The sequence below is a fragment of the Colossoma macropomum genome, unplaced genomic scaffold, assembly GCF_904425465.1.
Source record: "Colossoma macropomum unplaced genomic scaffold, Colossoma_macropomum, whole genome shotgun sequence".
In the NCBI taxonomy this organism is placed as follows: domain Eukaryota; kingdom Metazoa; phylum Chordata; class Actinopteri; order Characiformes; family Serrasalmidae; genus Colossoma; species Colossoma macropomum.
Window position 1 is genome coordinate 37,393,635 of NW_023494802.1, and position 24,137 is coordinate 37,417,771.

General features: G+C 43.2%; 1 protein-coding gene across 1 annotated transcript; it reads left to right on the top strand.

The window, feature by feature from the left end:
- Positions 1–2,003: 2,003 nt before the first annotated feature.
- cunh1orf52 (chromosome unknown C1orf52 homolog) lies at positions 2,004–8,090 on the top strand. The gene is made up of 3 exons (XM_036592418.1): positions 2,004–2,500; positions 4,008–4,209; positions 7,437–8,090. Exons 1-3 carry the CDS (start codon positions 2,051–2,053, stop codon positions 7,595–7,597), a joined length of 813 nt encoding a protein of 270 aa, XP_036448311.1. The 5' UTR covers positions 2,004–2,050; the 3' UTR covers positions 7,598–8,090.
- Positions 8,091–24,137: the final 16,047 nt, after the last annotated feature.

A 24,137-nucleotide genomic window follows, 5' to 3' on the forward strand; every position in this document is an offset into this window, starting at 1 on the left:
AGCATCGCTAAACAGATCCACATCCACCCAGATCTCTGCCTCAGAATGAAAAACAGCCTTCGTTCTGTGAAAGGACCGAGTTTGAGTCGCGTTTCAGACCCTCTGAGGTAGAAAAGAGGAGCAGCTCAGTCAGTCATGCTAACGCTGAGCGTTAGCGTGTGGAGCTGAGCTGCTCCTTAACGTTTGACCGAGTTGGTGAACCTGCTGTGCTCTAAGGAGAAAAGCCTGTGATTCTTTCTACTCCAGTGATTTTAATGTCCGATGTAGCAGCTGTTAGAACCGTAGTACCTTAAACTCAGGTTCCTTCATTTTACTGTGCTGTGAGTCTGAGCTAGTTAGCGTTCGCGTGCCGTTGTAGGCCTCACACTGTGTTCTCTTCTCTGTTCACATCACACTTTTTGTTCCCTTTAAAGAATAAAAGTTTTGCGTGACGCTGACCGCTGACGTGTCCTGTGTTCCTTTGTGATGTGGAGATGGTATTATGGGATGCTGCCTACAGGTTTATGGTGTGTTGGTTGCAGAAGGAACAGCTGCAAAGCATTTCAAAGGAATAGTCCAACAGACAGTCGGAGGTAAAAGTCTGAAACCTCCTGGTCTGATTATACACTGTAGATTCGGTTCTCCAAGGGTTCTTTAGTAAAGAGAACGGTTCTATATAGAACCACGAACACTTAAAGAACCCTTTGCATGATTAAAAGGTTCTTTGCATCATGAAAGCGTTCTACAGATTGATGGAGAATGCATGAATGTGCTATAGACAATTCTATATAGAACCTTTTTGAAAAGCTTGACACCGTAACAATAGAAGAACCGTTTTGAGTGCTATATAGAACCATTTTTAAAAAGGTTCTATGTAGAACCATCTACAGCACATTTTCCATCAATGTGAAGAACATTTCATGATGCAAAGACCCCTTTAATCATGCAGAGGGTTCTTTGAGTGTTCCATGGTTCTATAAAGAACCACTGAAGCACCTTTTTTTAAGAGTGTCAAATTTTATGGTACAGTTTCAGTTTGTTTCCTACTTCTGTGCTGCACATGTTCTACTTCTTCCCCAATATTTTAAATTCAGCTAATAAAGACTGTTCTCTGTGGAGTGGTCACTTATTTTCACTTAAAAAAGTCAACAAAACATCATTTGACCAGGGTGCACAAACTTTTGCATACAGCAGTCCATGAAAGAGCAAGGGAGGACTTTTGTGTCGTATCCCTGCTGATAAACCCAGCTAAGTCCAGCTTTTGCTGGTATCTGGTTTCACATGGTTTAAGCTGACCTTTGGTGGTCAGTGCCGTCAACAAGCTGGACATCCAGCTGGACAAGGTGGAAACACGGTTAGAGCTGATAAACCAGCAGAGCATTATTTTATTTGTTTGAGTTTGTTGGTGTAGCTGGTCTCCCAGCATGAACAACTTGACAAAGCTGGTTGACCAGCTTGACCTTGATGACTCGGGTCAAGCTGTTCGTGCTGGTTCACCAGTTAAACCAGTGGTGCACAGCTCCAGTCCTGGAGGCTGGAGTCCAGCACAGTTTGGTAGTTTACCTGCTCAAGCACACATGATTACACTCATCTGTCAATTGGCAGGTTTAGTGGGTGTTTAAGCAGGGAAACTACCCAACTGTGCTGGACACTGGCCGTCCAGGACTGAGCCAGACCATCAAACTCAGACGAAAAGGTGTCCTATGCTGGTCACGGGGTGCCCAGTCCTGGTCCTGGAGATCTCATGTCCTGGAGAGGTCAGATCCAGCACACCTGGCTCTAATACTCAGATGGCCTTGAAGGCCTTCATTACCTGGATCAGGTGTGTTTGATTAGGGCTGGAGCTGAACTGTGCAGGGTGGTTCATCTCCAGGCCCAAAGCTGACCATGCTGTACTTTTTCAGTGGGAATCTTAACGTGCAAGCACAAATTTTACAAATAAACACATAAATAGACAGATAACAACTTAAAACTCTACAAACTTGGAAATTTTAAAACGGACGCTCCAGTTTTTAAAATCCAGGCCAATCGGGCTCTATTTATAGTGCTCTGTCGCCACCTAGCGGTCTTCATGTGCGGTGCAGCCAAACGACAATCCCTCGCGAAGGAAAGTTGGTTGGACTTACTGGTCAAACCCGCTCGTCATATTTCAGCGCCCCGCTTGAATGGCGGCTGTTGTCTGAGGCGCTGGGGTGTTTCGAGCTCGTTCAGGACGACCCAGCCGTTCGGCGCCATGGGCGACAGTCAGAAGAATGAGCCGCTGAACTTCTTCCTGGGCTGCGCTGATGATCTGAGCTCCAGCAGTGAGGAGGAGGAGGAGCCCGCGGTGAAGAGGCAGAAGCAGCAGCGGGCCTCGGGCTCAGCCGCCTCCTCGGCCTCCGCAGGCGGCCAGAGCGCGCCCGGAGCTCCGTTACCCCGACCGGACGAGCTGTTCAGGACCATCAGCAAGCCGGCCTTCCTCTACAACCCGCTCAACAAGCACATCGACTGGGAGAGCCGCATCGTCAAAGCGCCCGAGGAGGTAAAACACGAGATTTTTGTTTGAATTTTCCGGTCCACCTTAAATGGTGCAGCAGTTACACTCTGGCGCCTTGGGCTGAATGGAGCTGCTGCACCATTTAAGGTGGACCGGGGAAAGTCGAACAAGAAGCTGCAGGCCTAAGATTTCAGTCTGGATCAGGATTAGCAGTCGTTTAAAAAGGAGAAGTCCACAGAATTAGCTGAAATTCTGCATGATTTAATGGCTGAGATGTAAACAGTGGTGGTGATAGGAACCAGGGGTCACCATGACAACAGCACAGATATAGCCGTTTTATTTACTATCAAAGCCACCAGGGAGAGTTTAAATGTAATGATAGTAAAATAATTTATATGTATGATTTAATACTGCTGTTCCTGCAGGTTCCTCTCCACCGTGAGTGTACAGTAAAATACAGAGCCCTGCTGGTGATGTGGGAACAAGATGATTAAGTCATGGCCACAACTTAGTAAGCCATGGGAATGAGATCCTAATGCATGGCCACCCCTTAGTAAGGCGTGGGAACAATGTAATTAAGCCTTGACCAGAGCTTAAGGCATGACCTCGTTCCCATGCCTTATTAGGTTGTGGTCATGACTTAATTATGTTGTTCACACACCATATTAAGTCATGGGAACAAGATCATTAACAACACTTTTTTTTTCTATGGGACGTCACCAGCAGGGCTCCGTAACACAGAATAACGTTTACTTTTTAATAAGGCAATGATTTAATAAACTATGGCCATATTTGGGTGGTGGGTCATTCTCAGCACTGCAGTAACACTGACGTGGTGGTGGTGTGTTAGTGTGTGTTGCGCTGGTCTGAGTGGATCAGACACAGCAGTGCTGCTGGAGTTTTTAAACACATCAATGTCGCTGCTGGACTGAGAATAGTCCACCAACCAACAATATCCAGCCAACAGTGTCCTGTGACCACGGATGAAGGACTAGAGGATGACCAACACAAACTGTGCAGCAGCAGATGAGCTATCGTCTCTGACTTTACATCTACAAGGTGGACTGACAAGGTAGGAGTGTCTAATAGAGTGGACAGTGAGTGGACACAGTGTTTAAAAACTCCAGCAGCACTGCTGTGTCTGATCCACTCGTACCAGCACAGCACGCACTAACACACCACCACCACGTCAGTGTTACTGCAGTGCTGAGAATGATCCACCACCCAAATAGTACCTGCTCTGTGAGGGTCCATGGGGGTCCTGACCACTGAAGAACAGAGTAAAAGGGGGCCAACAAAGTATGCAGAGAAACAGATGGACTACAGTCTGTAACTGTGGAACTACAAAGTGCACCTATATAGTAAGTGGAGCTGATAAAATGGACAATGAGCAGAGAAACAAGTGGGTGGTCATAATGTTATGCCTGACAGAGGTGTGTGTGTGTGTGTGTGCGTGTGTGTGCGTGCGTGTGTGTGTGTGTGTGTGTGTGTGTGTGTGTGTGTGTGTGTATAAGGTTCTGATCATCTGTGTAATGATCTTTCTCTGCTTTAGCCCGCAAAGGAGTTTAAGGTGTGGAAGAGCAACGCGGTGCCGCCCCCTCAGAGCTACGTGACGGAGGAGAAGAAGGGGCCGCCGCCAGGTATGGACATGGCCATAAAGTGGTCCAACGTGTACGAGGATAACGGAGACGATGCGCCGCAGCCGCACGCGGGAAACGCCCAATTCCTACCTGACGAGGAGCAGCCAGAATCCGGTAATGGAGCCACAGAGGGAGAACCGGATCAGTTAGAGTCCCTCCTCAGATCAGAGTCTCAGACCAAGTCTGGAACTGTGTAGAGCCCCAATTCAGAGCTCTGCCATTTTACACTGGTGTCTGAGACCTAGTGGAGGAGTGCACTCAATATAGGGCTCTAATGTAGGGAACAGTGATTAGGGACCATTCCTGTTCTCTATAGTGTTCTATATAGGGCTCTAATGTAGGGAACAGTGATTAGGGACCATTCCTGTTCTCTATAGTGTTCTATATAGGGCTCTAATGTAGGGAACAGTGATTAGGGACCATTCCTGTTCTCTATAGTGTTCTATATAAGGCTCTATTGTAGGGAACAGTGATTAGGGACCATCTCTGTTCTCTATAGTGTTCTATATAGGGCTCTAATGTAGGGAACAGTGATTAGGGACCATCTCTGTTCTCTATAGTGTTCTATATAGGGCTCTAATGTAGGGAACAGTGATTAGAGACCATCTCTGTTCGCTATAATGTTCTATATAGGGCTCTAATGTAGGGAACAGTGATTAGGGACCATCTCTGTTCTCTGTAGTGTTCTATATAGGGCTCTAATGTAGGGAACAGTGATTAGGGACCATCTCTGTTCTCTATAGTGTTCTATATAGGGCTCTAATGTAGGGAACAGTGATTAGGGACCATTCTCTGTTCTCTATAGTGTTCTATATAGGGCTCTAATGTAGGGAACAGTGATTAGGGACCATCTCTGTTCTCTATAGTGTTCTATATAGGGCTCTAATGTAGGGAACAGTGATTAGGGACCATCTCTGTTCTCTATAGTGTTCTATATAGGCTCTAATGTAGGGAACAGTGATTAGGGACCATCTCTGTTCTCTATAGTGTTCTATATAGGGCTCTAATGTAGGGAACAGTGATTAGAGACCATCTCTGTTCTCTATAGTGTTCTATATAGGGTTCTAATGAAGGGAACAGTGATTAGGGACCATTCCTGTTCTCTATAGTGTTCTATATAGGGCTCTAATGTAGGGAACAGTGATTAGAGACCATCTCTGTTCTCTATAGTGTTCTATATAGGGCTCTAATGAAGGGAACAGTGATTAGGGACCATTCCTGTTCTCTATAGTGTTCTATATAGGGCTCTAATGTAGGGAACAGTGATTAGGGACCATTCCTGTTCTCTATAGTGTTCTATATAGGGCTCTAATGAAGGGAACAGTGATTAGGGACCATTCCTGTTCGCTATAATGTTCTATATAGGGCTCTAATGAAGGGAACAGTGATTAGGGACCATTCCTGTTCTCTATAGTGTTCTATATAGGGCTCTAATGTAGGGAACAGTGATTAGGGACCATTCCTGTTCTATATAGTGCTCTAATGTAGGGAACAGTGATTAGGGACCATCTCTGTTCTCTATAGTGTTCTATATAGTGCTCTAATGAAGGGAACAGTGATTAGGGACCATTCCTGTTCTCTGTAGTGTTCTATATAGGGCTCTAATGAAGGGAACAGTGATTAGGGACCATTCCTGTTCTATATAGTGTTCTATTATAGGGCTCTAATGTAGGGAACAGTGATTAGGGACCATTCCTGTTCTATATAGTGTTCTATTATAGGGCTCTAATGTAGGGAACAGTGATTAGGGACCATTCCTGTTCTATATAGTGCTCTAATGTAGGGAACAGTGATTAGGGACCATTTGTGTTCTCTGTAGTGTTCTATATAGTGTTCTAATGTAGGGAACAGTGATTAGGGACCATTCCTGTTCTATATAGTCCTCTTTTGTAGGGAACAGTTATTAGGGACCATTCCTATTCTATATAGTGCTCAATAGTGGGGAATAGTGATTAGGGACCATTCCTGTTCTATATAGTGCTCTATTGTAGGGAACAGTGATCAGGGACTGTTCCTGTTTTATATAGTGCTCTATTGTAGGGAACAGTTATTAGGGACCATTACTGTTCTATATAGTGCTCTATTGTAGGGAACAGTTATTAGGGACCGTCTCTGATCTATGTAGTGCTCTATTGTAGGGAACAGTTATTAGGGACCGTTCCTGTTCTATATAGTGTTCTATTGTAGGGAACAGAGATTAGAGACCATCTCTGTTCTCTATAGTGTTCTATATAGGGCTCTAATGAAGGGAACAGTGATTAGGGACCATTCCTGTTCTCTATAGTGTTCTATATAGGGCTCTAATGTAGGGAACAGTGATTAGGGACCATTCCTGTTCTCTATAGTGTTCTATATAGGGCTCTAATGAAGGGAACAGTGATTAGGGACCATTCCTGTTCGCTATAATGTTCTATATAGGGCTCTAATGAAGGGAACAGTGATTAGGGACCATTCCTGTTCTCTATAGTGTTCTATATAGGGCTCTAATGTAGGGAACAGTGATTAGGGACCATTCCTGTTCTATATAGTGCTCTAATGTAGGGAACAGTGATTAGGGACCATCTCTGTTCTCTATAGTGTTCTATATAGTGCTCTAATGAAGGGAACAGTGATTAGGGACCATTCCTGTTCTCTGTAGTGTTCTATATAGGGCTCTAATGAAGGGAACAGTGATTAGGGACCATTCCTGTTCTATATAGTGTTCTATTATAGGGCTCTAATGTAGGGAACAGTGATTAGGGACCATTCCTGTTCTATATAGTGCTCTAATGTAGGGAACAGTGATTAGGGACCATTTGTGTTCTCTGTAGTGTTCTATATAGTGTTCTAATGTAGGGAACAGTGATTAGGGACCATTCCTGTTCTATATAGTCCTCTTTTGTAGGGAACAGTTATTAGGGACCATTCCTGTTCTATATAGTGCTCTATTGTAGGGAACAGTGATCAGGGACTGTTCCTGTTTTATATAGTGCTCTATTGTAGGGAACAGTTATTAGGGACCATTACTGTTCTATATAGTGCTCTATTGTAGGGAACAGTTATTAGGGACCGTCTCTGATCTATGTAGTGCTCTATTGTAGGGAACAGTTATTAGGGACCGTTCCTGTTCTATATAGTGTTCTATTGTAGGGAACAGAGATTAGGGACCATTACTGTTCTATATAGTGCTCTATTGTAGGGAACAGTTATTAGGGACCGTCTCTGATCTATGTAGTGCTCTATTGTAGGGAACAGTTATTAGGGACCGTTCCTGTTCTATATAGTGTTCTATTGTAGGGAACAGAGATTAGGGACCGTTCCTGTTCTCTATAATGGTCTTCTTCTTGTGTTCGTCTGTGCAGATGATGAAGATTCTACAGACAAGGAGTCCAAGTCTGCCAAGAAGCGGCGAGTGGAGACCTTCCAGCAGAAGGAGAAGAGGAAGAGGGACATGGGCCAGGCCACGTCTGATAAGAACTTCGTGGAGGAGGAGAAGAGGATCCTCCGTCAGTTTGTGGAGTGAGAAAGCGTGAAGCCTGGGGTTGAGTTCAGAACCAAAACCCTAAACAGCACAGAGAAGCCGGACTCATGGTCACTGAGCCTAGGCTGGACTCGGCCCTCTCTGAAAGCCCTCAGGCTTAACTGGACTCACGTCGGTCAGTTTTTAACACAGAGATCGTTTAGAACTGAATTCCCTGGAACTCCAAATACTTTTTTTTTTTTTTGTTTTGTTTTCTTTTAATTTCAATGTATATTTTGTGTACAAGTTTAAACCGGCAGACAAACAAGAAGTGGTACAGATGAGATTTGAATGGTCAAGCCTTGGTTCTACATCATTTAAAGATCTGCTGTAAGTATTAAGCTGACTCTGAGAGTCAGTGTTAGAATTAGGTTTGAGGATCAGATTAGAATCAGTTCCTCCGTGATTGTTCTGGCTCTGAAGCTTAATCAGTTGCTGAATCCCAGCAAAACATCTTTATTGGACATGATGGGCAGCAATAAACTATGGCGCTAAATGTTTGCTTGTTAATGTCATTTTACAGTGTTCATTCCCAGACGACTGACACATTGATTCCACTGCAGGCACTTTCCCATCTTACAGTGCATTCAGAGCCTAAAAGGTTGAACTGTCACTAGATGGCGCCACAGCCAAAGACTGACTCACAAATGTTTTCACAGAGGCTGTGGTTCTAATTCAGGGCTGGACAGCTCCGGTCCTATAGAGCCTCAGCAGTTTAAAGCCTTTCCTGCTCTAAGGCTCATTTTAGGGCTTCGTGTTTACCTGATGAGTCGAATCCAAAGGGTATTTCATGAAATAACAGCTTAATGTCAACTTAAGGGGCCCATATCAGGGAAAAAATCATTGTTAACCGTTCGCTTTCCGTCCTTATTTGGACGTTACGTTACAGAAATGGCCTGTTTAATTATTCATTTTTTATTGTTTTTGTGATGCTATGAAAACCAGTACATTTACTTTGAAAGTACTGTAAAGTTTTAGGTACACTCAAGTGTGTTTTTGCAGGGAACAACTTTATCATTAGAATAAATACAACCAAACAAACATAAATGCAGTAAAAATGAAAAGAATTTCTTATTTTGAAAAAGTATGTTTGAGATGCTGTGAGGTTTGTCTTTAGACTTCACTCTGACTCCGTCACCCTCAGCCTTCACATCCATCAGCCGGGCACCTGATTTAATTTAACCCCTTAAAATCCAATTTATAACATATATTAATGCTTATTATTCATTTGCTACTTCAGTGCAAACTGGCTGAGCTTTTCTGAGGTTATAAAGTGTGTAATAAAACTTTGGCCATTTAAGAGGTTATTGAAGGATTGATTAACAAAACCAGGTTTTAGATGATAACTTCAGTTAGTGCTGGGCTTCCTCGAGGAGACGTTTGGACATGGTCAAACAAACACACTGACATACATAAAATCACCACTTATTGTATTAATATTACTGGCATTTATTCTAATATTAGTGCTTTTCTGAGCAAATGAACACAGAGAGTCCGGATAAACAGGTGCAGCTTTTGTACAGTGCTGTATATCCAACTGTTCAGCCTATAGCGGTTTAGCTCCGCCCACTGAAGTTATAAAGAGTGTTTCATCCTGGTCTGCTGTTTTAAGGGAAGCTGATCAGAGGTCCTGTTTATACATCTGGTTGGAGAAAATGGGGAACACTTTAGTTGGAGTGGTCGTTTGTAGATGATTAATAAACTCTTAACAGAGTATCAGTAACACATCAACAACATATCAGTGAAGTAGCAGCAGTGAAGCATCTGAATACACTGAAGTAAATATCTTGTAGATGTTCTGTTGATACATTACTTACATTAAGTAGATGTATGTTACTTTTATTACGCAAAACATAACCTTACCCAACAAGTAACTCTCACCCTGGCCCTAATCTTAACCCTAACCTTAACCCAAAACCTAATCCTAACACTCACCTTAACCTTAACCTAAAACCTAATCCTAACCCTGGCCCTAATCCGAATCCTAATCTCAACCCAAAACCTAATCCTAACCCTGGCCCTAATCCGAATCCTAATCTCAACCCAAAACCTAATCCTAACCCTCACCCTGGCCCTAACCTTAGCTTCCACCCAAAACCTAATCCTCATATGTCTGACATGTTACTGAGAGCCCATTGAGTGTTTGTTTCATCTAAAAAGACACTCAAAAAAGTGTCACTGAAAACGGTCAAGTAAACTGAATAATGACCCCAGTGGACGTTCAGAGGGGGAAATGTGAAATACAACAAAACATTGTAGGATATGAGCCCTTTAAGCCCGAAGGCGAGTCTCTAGGGGACATTCCTGTGTTACTGTGCGCATTCTGGGTTTAAGTTTGCTCAGCTTTGTGAAACACTCACAGCTGCCTTAGAGGTGGTCAAACGCTGCTCTGTGCGGCGCTGCTGGCCTCCAGATTCGCACCTAATGACTGTACTTACTGCACCAGTGACTGCCTGAAGCCTATTGAACAGTGTTGTGCAAATAGCCTCTCACTGCAGAGCTGATTTGCACTTTCAGTCACTGTCACTGTCAGTAAAGCTGAAGAGGGCAAAGTCAGAGTTAAAGCACAGGCAGTATTTCCCTCTTCGCCACTTGTAGGTGTGAAAACACCTGCTTAGGATTCGTGCAGTGGTTGTGTAACATGGGCTGACGGACGGACGCGTCAGTCACGCAACAGCAACATATTTTTCTCCTCCACTTTTTTTTTTGTGCTGTATCTGAATTCCCCGAGTGACAGTGCTGAAATATGTCTGGTCATGCAGCTGCTGCGAGGGTCGTGTCAGGCAGCTAATGGAGCAGAGATACTGCTGTTTTCCCTTTTCCGTAGACGTGAGGGAGGGAGAAAGAGAGAGAGGGAGGGAGGGAGGGAGGGAGGGAGGGAGAGAGAGAGGGCAAAAAACAGCACCCTCATTTTTCCTCCTGAAAGCGCTGCTTGATCAGAGGAATTCCTGCGATATCTCTCATCTGTCTCGGACGTGAAATTCTGGTAAATATGCCGGTGATAAGACCGTGGGCGGCAGGTATGTGCCTGGCCTTGTCCTGCAGCCTCGGCCACTCCGAGAGGAAAAGCGCAGTTACTCTATTAAAGGCCCGTATCAGGGAAAATCACACTTCCCTCACTTTCTTCCTTTTTTTGGGAATTAAACAATTTGATAATGTGGATGTAAAGCTTCCCACTCTGCAGTCCAGCAGCCTGTTTTGAGTTGACTGTTTTTATGTCATAAAAGCTAGCACACCTACTCAGCCTGCAGCAGTTTAGCCCCGCCCACTCATGCTGAAGTTATAGGGAGTGTTTCAGCCTGGAACGTTTTCAAATGAGAGACAATACAGGGCAGCCAATCGGAACAGAGCTCATTTACATATATATTAAAGACACAGTAAAAAGGAAACTGCCTGTTTAATAGTAGATAAAAAGGTTGGAAAAGGGTCGAGTACAAATGAATTAGGACGGTTTTTGACACAAACCCAAGCAAAAGTGAACCAGACAACAAGATACAAGGAAATTGGAGGATATTGGTCTTTAAAATCAGCTCCTCAGGCGTCTACGGCTGTTTAAAGTTACCTCGAACATAGTTGATCAGTCAAGATGTGTTTGACATCTTTAATTTGCTTCATTAATTTTGCACTATAAAGCTAGAGTACCTAACAAATAATGGCACGCTAAAAACATTAGGATGGTCCAGACAGCCTGTCTGAATCCTCACACATCGTCCTCAGTCAGTGTTGGGGTGTTAAAGGGACACTCTGACCTGAATGAAACATTTACCCACTGCTACATCGGTCGTGAACATGCCTGTTCACCTGCTACGGCAGCGCAGCGATACCTAACCCCCAACTGCTCCCTAGGTGCTGCAGATAGGGCTGCCCACTGCTCCAGGCAAGTGTGCTCACTGCCCCTAGTGTGTGTTCACTGGTGTGCATGTGGTGTTTCACTGCACAGATGGCTAAAATGCGGTGGTGAAATGTCCCCCTTTGTGGGACTAATAAGGGTCACTTAATCTTAATACAGTGCTGTGAAAAAGTATTTACCCAATTTCTTCTATTTTTGCATGTCACACTTGAACGTTTAAGATCATCAAATTCCTTTTAACATTAGACAACCTGACCTAAGTAAATAAAAATGCTGCTTTTAAATGATTTCATTTATTGAAGGCAAAATGCTGTTCAGCCCTACCTGGACCTATCTGAGCCACTGGTAAGGCTCTGGTACTCCAGAGTCAAAGGGGGATCTTTTTGGAAGACATGGGTCCTTTACACCTGGCGTAAAGCTAACACTGCATTCCACCATAAGAACATCATACCAACAGTGAGACATGGTGGTGGTAGTGTGATGGTCTGGGGCTGCTTTGCTTCTGCAGACCATCGACTTGGGCGACTTGTCGTAATTGATGGAACCATGAATTCTGCCCTCTATCAGAAAATCCTGAAGGAGAATTTCCACCAGCAATTACTTTTTCACATGGGTGACATGGGTTTTAAATAAATCTTTAGCTTCAATAAACAGAATGATCATTTAAAAGCGGCGTTTTTGTGTTTACTCATGTTATCTTTCTCTTATATTAAAATTAGTTGGATGATCTGACAAATCAGGAAAAATATAGAAGAAATCGGGTGGGGGCAAATACTATTTCACGGCACTGTACATCACTGGCTGTCATGCTAGCAGTCAGGACTTCTTTATCGCTGTGGGGGAGTCTAACGCTGCGTTCGAGTGATGTCTGAAACTGGGAAATACCATTTTTCCCACCTGTAAATTAAATGGCCAACAAAGTCATGTTTACAACTGGTAAACTCCGGATTCTAGATGATACACAACTTTACAAGATGTATACAGCAACATTTAACCTTCTACTAGATCTGTGTGCTTTTTAACACGGCAAAGAAAAAGCAGGATATGTTTTCTGCGGACCTCCATCCTGTCTTTGTGTGGTGGGTGTTTCTATGAACGAGCACCCAAACTGAGTGAAGTCGTATATACTAGTTAACCATCTGGTAGATGCAACCTTCCAATGAGCCCCCGAACGCAGCATTAGTGGTTGTGTGATGTATTTGTATAATGCATGCTGGGTATTGTAGTCAGAGAACACTGATGTATGTAAACAGATGTGAATGTAAACAGTCATTCAGAGTGGTTTGGTGTGAAGTGCTCTGTTCTAGAGAAGCAAGTCAGAATTGTTCACAGTGGTGGTGATAGGAACCAGACGTCCACCTCTAAAAGCTCCCTCACAGACAGTTATTACATGAAATGATTATGAATTCACTGAAAAGCTCAGAGGACTTGTGTATGTTCACTGGTGGTTTTGGATAATGAATAAAAAATTTGGCTATATTTGTGTTGTAGTCATGGCAACCCCCGGTTCCTATCACCACCACTGTAAAGAAATCTGAGTCTCTACAATCAACCATTTCACAACAAACCACTCTGAATGACTGTGTTCACTTTTTTAACCATTTAATTAAGCAGATTTGTTTTGTAATTGTTGGAATTCCCCCCTTTAAGTCTGTTGGCAGTGAGGGTTAAGGTCAGTGGGGGGTTGTGTCCTTCTGCCATCTGCTCCCAGCGAGCTAAAAATGACTTCATGTTAGTGTTTTATTGCCCATTTGAAGCAAATAGAGCCAAATTCCGTCCAGCATATCCTCTGCGTGCGCTGCTGCTTAGTGTTGTTGGGAATTCGGCAGCGTTTTCATGGATTATAAATAATCAACTCAACAAGGATGAACTTTTCAAGCATGAATGAATGAATGAATAATCAGCGTGAGCTTCGGGACCTTTCGACCACAAACATGCGCTGACTCAGTTTGGGGTTGTTGTGCAGGGAATTCTCCCGAGTTTGACCTAAACTCCACTTTTATGGTTTGGCAAGATTTGAGCACGAAGATGAATGTGGCTTTCAGAGTATTATGGGATATTGAAGGAAAATCAGGAGCTACAGGCCATGCTTGCATAATCATGAGACACTTCTCCAGTACAATGGGCCCTTGTGTGCATGTATGTACTTTATATACCAGAGATTTAACTTCCATTCATATTCATCACTCTTTCTGAAGGGAAATCAGAGACTGAAGGCTGTTCTTGCATAATCAGGAGACAGTTTCTCAGCACAATGGGCCCTTGTGTGGGTGGATGTAGCTTCTACCAGAGAAGATTTAACTTCCATGCATCATTTTGACAGACACCAGTGCACAAATTGATTAAACACCACACACTCGTTACTGATTCATCTCTATACATCTCTGAAGTGGAGTCATCGTTCGGGAGTCATGGCCATATGATATACGCACTTTCGCATGCTGTGGTAAAGCCAGTACTTTTTGCAGTGTGTACATTTTCCCCCTGAATGTCACTCGATCCTCTGAATTATGAGGTCATTGAATATTTGACATATGTCTGCTGCTACTTGCAAGCTAGCATTCTTGCTCATTTAACTGCTGTCATAAGACTGACCTCACCAAAATACCCCAAACAAACCAGCAAGTGTTGCCAAATGTGGTGTTTAAGTTGTTTTGACTAGTTTGAGTTTGCCGGTATATCAAAGTGTTGAAGTTTAACAGTGGACTTCTGTCATTGCAGTGCACAGCGGTGTTCCTATTTCAACTAATTTATGCAAATCAGAAGATCCACTGACATTTAGAGGTCAGACATGCTCAGGACTGAACATAATTAAAGTGCCTTAGCACCGCGGGAGGTGTGGCCATGCAAAGAGGCTCTCAGGAGGTCCTGCACTCCCAGTAAGAAGAGAGACATTTGTTCCATTATTGTTGTTGTGGATGTTACAAGTGCAGCAGTGTTATTTGTGGTATTCTGTGCTGGACTGTGGGGTAGTTAGTTCCAGTGTTAGTGCCTACTGTCAACACAAAGTGACCTGCCTGCTATCCTGGCTGTTCAATAAAAGAGCATTTGCTCGCATGTACTATGTTTCCCTCTGGTTCTTCATCTAGAGGCTACATTGGTGTCAGAAGTGGGTTCAGCCCCCAGCAGCCTGAAGAAGAATAGCACTTCAGCGAACTTAGGACAGCAAAGAAGAAGAAACAGCGCAGCATGGCTCAGTAGCAGATGTGCCTTCTCGCATCCCCGTACGCCCCAGGGACTCTGTGGGTTCGCCAGGACAACTGACCCATGATGGGGGCCTATATGGCATCCTGCCCCTGGCTTGCCATTCAAAGAAGCTCTTGGGAGTTGCACCACTCCCGGTAAGAAGAGACATTTATTCCGATAGCGTTGTTGTGGACATTACCGGCACAGAAAGTGTGTGGCTGGAAGTGCTGGGCGGCAGTTCTCTTTTGGCTGTCTGTTCAATAAAAGAGCATTTGCCCACATGTACAATATTTTCCTCTTGTTCTTCTTCAATATTGTTTTTTGTTTACCACAGGCTGACTTTTGGAGAACTGTGTTCATTTTGTGCAAAGGGAACATTGGTGCTTATGCTGTATTCATGTTGCTCAGCACACGCAACATGTCCCATTCATTTTTAATGGGAAGTTTCTGGTCGTCTGCTGCAGCTGCACAGTGCATGACGGCTCTGGCGCGCCGAGTTTTAGGCACGTGTCAAAAAGTTTAACTTTATGCAAATGAATCCGGTATGAAGTCCTCACACCCCCATCCTGATTTCACTTCCCAAAGACCCTCGGGGCGGAGTTAGCGAGTTAGCATGTTTTCATGTTGTGCAAGCCGTTACAGTTAACTGTAAAAATCAGAGTTAGGTTTTATTTCACAAAAAGTCAGGCGCATACCTTTTCAGGCTTCTCACAGAGTTGTTGATTGATGGCTCCGATATGTTTGATTCATCCAATAACACTGTGAAAATCGAGACCGCTGTGTCTAAAGGCACCACAGGGCCTGAAGATCGACATTTTATTCCAGTTTATACAAGTTATAATGTTCAAGACTGCCTGACTTGACGTCACTAAAATGTGTGTTAAATAAAATTTTTGAGATTCTCAAAAGCTTCTTAAAGAAAAAAACTTGCAAAGGTTCTGAAGAGAAACACTAAGAAATCCATAAGACTCATAAGAACTAAGAAGTTAAAAAAATGTTTTTCCTTAAATGTGTTGTTGAGAAAGGTCCTAAGAAAAAGTCTACGTCAGATTCATGATGTGATCTTAAACCGCAGAACTGTTCACACTTTTGTGCTCTTGAGTGTGAATAATTTTAGCAAATAACAATTAGAGCTGATGAGGAAGAAACAGCCTACAAGAGAAAATCCTCCTCAGAAAATATGAATTCTGTGGGGTGACGGACGAGGAGGGGGGGCAGCAGAGGCAGCGTCCGTGAAAAATTTAGACGCTCACCTTGTCAACCTTTAAAGCCTAAGACAAATGTGAGGCTATCGTAAGGTTAAGAAAACATTTAAGAACATAATATTTTCAAGAAAACCACCTGTTCTAAAAAAATAGTTAAGAAAAGAAAATAAGAGAACTCTTAAAAGTTATTTGAAAAATAATAATTTCTAACTTCCCAAGAATTAAGTTAAGAAAAAACACATGTAAGAAGATTTTCTTTCTTAAGACACTTTTGTGAGTAATGTTCTTAGATTAGGGAAGATTTAAGTGTTAAGCGTCTATAATCCGCATTTTTTTAACCCCTTACCGAGCCGTGGGCCCGACAGCAGGCCCAGAGTTTTATTACACACTTAAATAACCTAAGAAAAGCTTAATTAGTCTACATTAAAGTCCCTGTAGTTACTGAATAATAAGCCTTAGTATGTAATAAGCCCGGATGTTAAGGGGTTAATATTTCGCTGTTGTCGGAAAAAACCTTGTATCTCCATTTTTGACGTTTTTCAGTTTTTGACATAATTTGAAAATACATGTTACGCTTTACATTGTATGTAAATTTCATGAAGAATGGACTAAAAGAAATGACATCTGGTTCCATTGACTTACATTAAAAGTAAAGTAGGTTTTTTCCTTCTCCTGTAAAGTTACCATTTTGAAGATACGAGGTTTTCTTCCAACAACAGCGATGTAGTACCTCTGTTCCTAAAGTGAATGTAGCTCACAGGCTAACGATGTTGTGTGAACACTCGATGCTAGGCTCTGTGAACTGAACAAAACTTTTAAAATGCTTAATTTCTCCAGTATTTTTGCTTTAATTATGTAATTTCCCAGCATAGCGATCGTCCCCATTACAGATCACTGGGAAATTCAGAGCAGAAGTCGTTTGATAGCAGATTTTAAGGATGATGCTAAAATGCAACGTTAGCAACACTCAAAATTGACTAAAAGTAAATAACAAGACGCTTAAATGGGAAACTTAAGCCTTCATGTTGAACTTATATTTCTCTTAAGTGCAGAATTTTTACATAAGAGTCGAAAACATGACTAGAAAAGTCAAATTCGGGATTAGCAAAAGCGAGATTAGCTTTTATTTGTTGTTCCTATGAAAACGTGCTGAAATGAGGCTTTGGGCCGTAAAGCTGAACAATGGTGACCTGTCAGCGATGAGATACAGGTTGAGCTGGGCTGAGTGAGCGGTGAAGTGAGGGTGCAGGCCCAGCGGGTCGGCTTTAAGGGTGTGGAGACAGACGGAGGGGGCAGGAGCCAGCGAGTCTGACCCCACAGACGATAACCCGCGCTAGGAGGGCAGAGGCGCAGTAGCAGCCTGTCAGCGCGCACTGAGATGGCTATCAGTCTCTGCTTCAGGGTTAAAGACACACTTAAGTGCCTCCTCATGACCCAGATAACAGCGGGATGAGCTGCGTGTGCAGACAGAAGCTCGTTACTTTCCCCTGAAAGCTGCCATTTTTCTTACTGGGTCAGAATGTGGTGCCTGAAGGTGCTACAGGGCTTCCAGTGGATTGATGACCTACAGGCTGGACATAATGTGAGTCTAATGGACAGTGGAACTCGTCCATAGATGGGTTTTTGTGGCTGGGCTGTACAGCCTGAATGTTTCATCCTTCAGTTGCGAGTGTCTCACTTATACATTCAACTCAGCTGGTGTCTTATACAGCCGTGTGCAAAAGTTTGAGCGCCCCTGGTCACATCACATTTTGTTGATTTTCTATGTGAGTCTACAGAGACGCACCTCTGCACACTTTGATGCACAGTTACGGTTTATGTGCTGAATGTCACACATTGGAAAAAATAAGACATAAAATTTGCCCTGTGAAAAATTTATGGCACATCTTGCATTTTATGCTTTATTGTTTCCAACAAGTTAAACTCAGCAAATAAATAGAAATTGTGCACTAAATTTCCCACATTTAAGCGTGTTGTCTGTAGAGGGTGTGTTAACTTATTTTCACTTGGAAAAATTCTCAAAATTTCTGCACAATTAAGTGGTTAAGATGTAAATAAAGTCATTCAGAGTGGTTTGGTGTGAAGTGCTCTGTTCTAGAGAAGCTTACCGAGTCAGAATTGTTCACAGTGGTGGTGATAGGATCCAGACATCCACCTCTAAAAGCTCCCTCACAGAAAGATATAACATAAAGTGGTGATGAATACACTGTCTGATCTCTGAGACACTGTTTAATGATAGTTTGGAGATAAGATTCTGGCCTAAAACATATTTTTTAAACCAGCTCATGGTGGAGAGGTACATGCAGGACATTGTGAATAAAAAAACATTCCCCAAAGAGAGATTTCTTTTTCAAATTTACCACTATTTTATTACTATCATTTGCATTTTACCGTTATATTCACATTGTAGATTTTGTGAAACCAGGAGCCGGAACCACTTCCTGAATGTGCCTTTTTTAAATGATGTATGTATTTAAGAACATTTTAGATTAATTATTATTCTTCTACAAACTTAAGAACACACAACTATAACTATAACACGGGGTACTCTTGAAAAAATGGTCTTTAATAAGTTCTTAGCTTTGACAGTCTCACACATGTCTTAGACTGTAAGAACTGAGTGAACCTCTTCAACTGTAACTTCTAATGAGTTACAACATATAATTGTTAATAAACCAACAGGAGTTTTCCTGTTAGCTCCCTCCTCCACCATCACTACTAGTTCATTTATTGAACGTCTGGAGGTTTAACTGTGTTTTACCCTCATTTTGGGTTTAGTGTCTCTAAAAGCTCCCTCACAGGAAGTGAAATGTGAAGTGGTTAAGAATACGCTGCCTGATGTGAGACATTGTTTTATGATAGTTTGGCCCAAAACATATTTTAGTATTTTCTTTTCTTTTGTTGAAATCCATGCAGGGCAAACTAGTCCCCAAATAAAACTCATTTGATCAGATTTTCCACTGTTTTACCATCATCATAAGAAGACTCGTGTAGGTTCACTGGTGGTTCTGGATAGTAAATAAAATGGCTATACTTGTGTTGTAGTCATGGCAACCTCTGGTTCCCACCACCACTGTAAAGACATCTCTACAATGAACCATTTCACACCAAACCACTCAAACAGAATGACTCTGTTCACATCTCAACCATAGAATTATGCAGGAATTTTGAAAAATCAGTGAAATTCCTCTTTAAGGCATATTATTTAGTAACTAATGTGACAAAGTAAGTATAAAGTGTTTATACAATATAACAACTACCAATTATGTGGTTAAAAATGACAAATTCTGTAGTGATGAGAGTGAAGACACATATAAAAACCATTAAGGCCAGTTTAGGCCCTGATTAAGCCAAAACCTAGACTAATTTGGACCAAAATGAAACTTATTATCTCAGATTTTCCACTATTTTACCATCAACATTCCATATAAAAGATCAGAAGACTCGTGTAGGTTCTGGTGGTTTTGGATAATGAGTAAAATGCCTATATTTGTGTTGTAGCCATGACAACCCCTGGTTCCCATCCCCACCAGTGTAAAGAAATCTTTACAACCTCTACAATCAACCATTTCACACCAAACCACTCTGCATGACTTGACATCCCAATCACTAAATTTTACACAAATTTTGAAAAATGGGTGAAATTCCCCTTCAAGTGTAATCTTGGCCTAAACAGCAGAGCTAACAGTGATTCACCATGTTAACCTTAATGCTTAATCTCACAATCTCGGCCGAGATCCGGTGGCTGTGTGCTTACTCAGAGCCATTTAAAGTGGGGTTGTCCCTCTGGAGCGGGTCTGCCGAGGGGATCCCCGCTAATTTACGCCCTGAGAAAGGGGTGCGTGTCGCCGGCGTAAATTCTGCGTTGCCGGGGAGCGCTGACAGCCAATAAAGCGGAGGGAGGCAGCCAGACAATGAAGAGGGCAAAGCGGAGGCCAGCCCAGACAGCTGCAGGCCCCTACACAGACGCTCACACTGAGCAGCGCGGCGGCCTGAATACACTCCAGCAAAGCAGATGTTCTACCACCCCATCACAAAGAGAGGGAGTGTGTGTACGTGTGTGCATGAGGAAGAGAGAGAGAGAGAGGCTGGCTGCTGGAGACAAAGAGCAGATCTCTCTCTCTCTCTCTCTCTCTCTCTCTCTCGTAGATCAGAATGTGAGACAGTGTAGCAGCAGCACATCCTAACAGGCCGAGATGTTTTGTAGCTGTGAGCTGATAAGAGCAGGTGGACACAGGCTGCTGTGTTTAGTGCCTGAAAGCTGCGCTGCTGTACTGTGATAAGATTCTGCTGATAGAGGCAAAATATGTCAGAGTTTGAGTCAGAGACCTTCCTTCCTTTAACTTCCAGCCAGAAATGGACATTAAGTATGAACTACAACATCACTGCTGTTAGAACAAAACTTCGTAATGGTAACTTTGCAGGAGAATGAAAAAACCTAGTTTACTTTTAACGTAAGTCAATGGAACCAGACATTTTTACAAGTCAAATGAAGTGTACATACAATGTAAAAGGCAACAGGTAAACAACTAAACACCATTAAACCCAGTGTACACATTTTCTTTCACGGCGTCCAGATTTGGTCTTCATTGCAGCTTCTGTTCTTTTCAGGAGACTCACTTTCAGTTTCCCAAAGAATCTGCAGACACACCTCCGAAATTCAGGCTTCGAAGTTGGTTGATCATTTTCTGAAGTAATCAAACACATTCAGTGACGTTGAGGTCTGGATGGTCAGTCCATTGTCCTGAGAACACCAGCAGCTGCTTTGTTTGATTATCTATTTCTTTTCGACAGACGACAATGGAACAGGTGTGGTAGCCTTGCCAGGTATTCCAGGTGGTTGTTAGGAGTCGCATTTTCTCTGTAGCTTTTAAATCATCTTTTGAGCTCCTGTATGTATGTAAAACCCAGCAACACCATCACCTGTACTTTTGAATCTTAGTGCTAAGATCATCCTAACTGATAGAGAGAGAGATTTACAAAGCGAACCGTCAGCCGCTAAATCAAGCCCTAACATTTGGACGGGATTACTTTTACATGGGGAGTAGTAAATACTTCCCTGAGCACCTCCATACTTAAGACACTCCTTTTCCACAGAATGTATACAGTGTTTACAGACATGGCGCATTCAGACAGGACTGAAATCACTGAGAAATGCCAGTTAAAAATGACACGAGCCACTTCCTCATGTAAAGCTAATCCCACCTGACTGGGGCTGTAGTTAGCTGGTGGTCTGAGTATATTCCTGTAATGCTTTTATCATTAGAAATCACATTCAAATGAGTGTTAGCGAGTACAGTAACCCGGATACAGTTTAGCTTAGCTTAGAACCAGCTCAATTCTGTCTGTTGATAGTTTTAGCTTTGAGCTGAGAGTTTGGTCTTCCACAGAGTTGAACAGCAAACCTCCTCAGCTTTAGGAGTGAATACAGCACAGATTTTCCTCAGTAAAACCTTTTCACATCTCATAATTCTGATCATTCTGACTAATTGACTCCATTCTCACTGCAGGTTTGTTACGAGGAGTTCTTCTCTTGATGGAGGGAGTAGCGCTCACAGACGGCTGTGATTGGCTGAGAGGCATGTGAGTCATTATCTGGCTCATTGTGTTATATAGTGGTGTTCTCGTTTAAATCAAGGATGTGTTCATTTTTTGTGTGAACCTGGTCGGAGCTGCTCTCCGTCAGAGCTGAACGGTCAGTCCGAGGGAAGCTGTGTGTAAGTCAGCGGAGGAAGTGTTGCGTGAGAGGTAAACAAACCGTTTACCTCCTAAACACAAAACACAAACAGCTCAGTGACTTCAGAGGCCTCGAACAGCCAGCTCGCTTTCAGCTTGGCCAGTTTCCTTTCTCTCTTTCTCTTTCCCAATCACTCTCTCTCTTTCTCTCTCTCTCTTTCCCTTTTTCTCTCTTTCTCTTTTTCTCTGTCTTTCTCATTCTCTCTCTCTTTCTAATCATTCTCTTTCCCTCCCTCTCTCTTTCCCTTTCTGTCTCACTCTCTTTCCTTTGCTCTCTCTCTCTATTTCATTTTCCCTACCTTTCTCCTTCTTTCTCTCGTTTTCTTTCTCTCTTTCTCTCTTTAATCTGTCTTTCTTTCTGTTTCTCTCTCTTTATCAATCTCTCACACTTTCTTTCTTTCCCTATCTTTCTCTCTTTGTCTTTCTCTCTTTCATTATATTTCTCTCTTTCTTCCCCTAGCTTTCTCTTTCTCTCTTTCCCTTTTGTCTCGCTCGCGTTCCCTTTTTCCCTCTTTCTTACTTTTTCTCTCTCAGACATGCACCCCCCCATCATCCCACCTCTCTTCTTTCTCCTCTCTCTCTCTCTCTCTCTCTCTCTCTCTCTCTCTCTCGCTCTGTGCCTGCAGGCTGTGACCTGCTCTCAGATGCTCAGACAGAGCCGGAGCATCACAGTGCTGTGTTTGTAATTGTTTACATGCAGGTTCTGTGTGTCTCACAGTGGTTTAGTTTTCCAGTAAAGGGTCTAATCGTTCCATATCTCAGTACCTGATCTCTCTCAGTGTCTTCTTCACTGAGTTCCACTGGAAACAGAATGCAGCCTAACAGAACCCTCTCAGTGTTCAGCAGTCTAACAGACCCCTCTCAGTATCTACAGTCTAACAGAACCTCTCAGTGTTCAGCAGTCAGTCTAACAGAACCCTCTCAGTGTTCAGCAGTCAGTCTAACAGAACCCTCTAAGTGTCAGCAGTCTAACAGAACCCTCTCAGTGTTCAGCAGTCAGTCTAACAGAACCCTCTCAGTGTCAGCAGTCTAACAGAACCTCTCAGTGTTCAGCAGTCAGTCTAATAGAACCCTCTCAGTGTCTGCAGTCAATCTAACAGAACCCTCTCAGTGTTCAGCAGTCTAACAGAACCCTCTCAGTGTTCAGCAGTCAGTCTAACAGAACCCTCTCAGTGTCAGCAGTCTAACAGAACCCTCTCAGTGTTCAGCAGTCAGTCTAACAGAACCCTCTCAGTGTTCAGCACTCTAACAGAACCTCTCAGTGTTCAGCAGTCAGTCTAATAGAACCCTCTCAGTGTCTGCAGTCAATCTAACAGAACCCTCTCAGTGTTCAGCAGTCTAACAGAACCCTCTCAGTGTTCAGCAGTCAGTCTAACAGAACCCTCTCAGTGTCAGCAGTCTAACAGAACCTCTCAGTGTTCAGCAGTCAGTCTAATAGAACCCTCTCAGTGTCTGCAGTCAATCTAACAGAACCCTCTCAGTGTCAGCACCCTAACAGAACCCTCTCAGTATCTACAGTCTAACAGAACCTCTCAGTGTTCAGGAGTCTAACAGAACCTCTCAGTGTTCAGCAGTCATTCTAACAGAACCCTCTCAGTGTTCAGCAGTCTAACAGAACCCTCTCGTTGTTCAGCAGTCAGTCTAACAGAACCCTCTCAGTGTTCAGCAGTCTAACAGAACCTTCTCAGTGTCAGCAGTCTAATAGAACCCTCTCAGTGTCAGCAGTCTAACAGAACCTTCCCAGACTCAGCAGTCTAACAGAACCCTCTCAGTGTCAGCAGTCAGTCTAACAGAACCCTCTCAGTCTTCAGCAGTCAGTCTAACAGAACCTTCTTAGTGTCAGCAGTCTAACAGAACCTCTCAGTGTTCAGCAGTCCGTCTAACAGAACCTCTCAGTGTTCAGCAGTCTAACAGAACCCTCTCAGTGTTCAGCAGTCAGTCTAACAGAACCCTCTCAGTGTTCAGCAGTCTAACAGAACCCTCTCAGTGTTCAGCAGTCTAACAGAACCTCTCAGTGTTCAGCAGTCTAACAGAACCCTCTCAGTGTTCAGCAGTCAGTCTAACAGAACCCTCTCAGTGTTCAGCAGTCTAACAGAACCCTCTCAGTGTTCAGCAGTCTAACAGAACCTCTCAGTGTTCAGCAGTCTAACAGAACCCTCTCAGTGTTCAGCAGTCTAACAGAACCCTCTCAGTGTTCAGCAGTCTAACAGAACCCTCTCAGTGTTCAGCAGTCTAACAGAACCTCTCAGTGTTCAGCGGTCAGTCTAACAGAACCCTCTCAGTGTTCAGCAGTCAGTCTAACAGAACCTCTCAGTGTTCAGCAGTCTAACAGAACCCTCTCAGTGTTCAGCAGTCTAACAGAACCTCTCAGTGTTCAGCAGTCAGTCTAACAGAACCCTCTCAGTGTTCAGCGGTCAGTCTAACAGAACCCTCTCAGTGTTCAGCAGTCTAACAGAACCTCTCAGTGTTCAGCAGTCAGTCTAACAGAACTCTCTCAGTGTTCAGCGGTCAGTCTAACAGAACCTCTCAGTGTTCAGCAGTCAGTCTAACAGAACTCTCTCAGTGT

What these genes read in the sequence shown, in the direction of transcription:
- cunh1orf52 (XM_036592418.1), top strand. Translation starts at nt 2,051, where the DNA reads ATGTGCGGTGCAGCCAAACGACAATCCCTCGCGAAGGAAAGTTGGTTG. An exon ending in TCGTCAAAGCGCCCGAGGAG is followed by an intron (nt 2,501 to 4,007) that starts GTAAAACACGAG and finishes TCTCTGCTTTAG; the next exon opens with CCCGCAAAGGAGTTTAAGGT. An exon ending in CGAGGAGCAGCCAGAATCCG is followed by an intron (nt 4,210 to 7,436) that starts GTAATGGAGCCA and finishes TCGTCTGTGCAG; the next exon opens with ATGATGAAGATTCTACAGAC.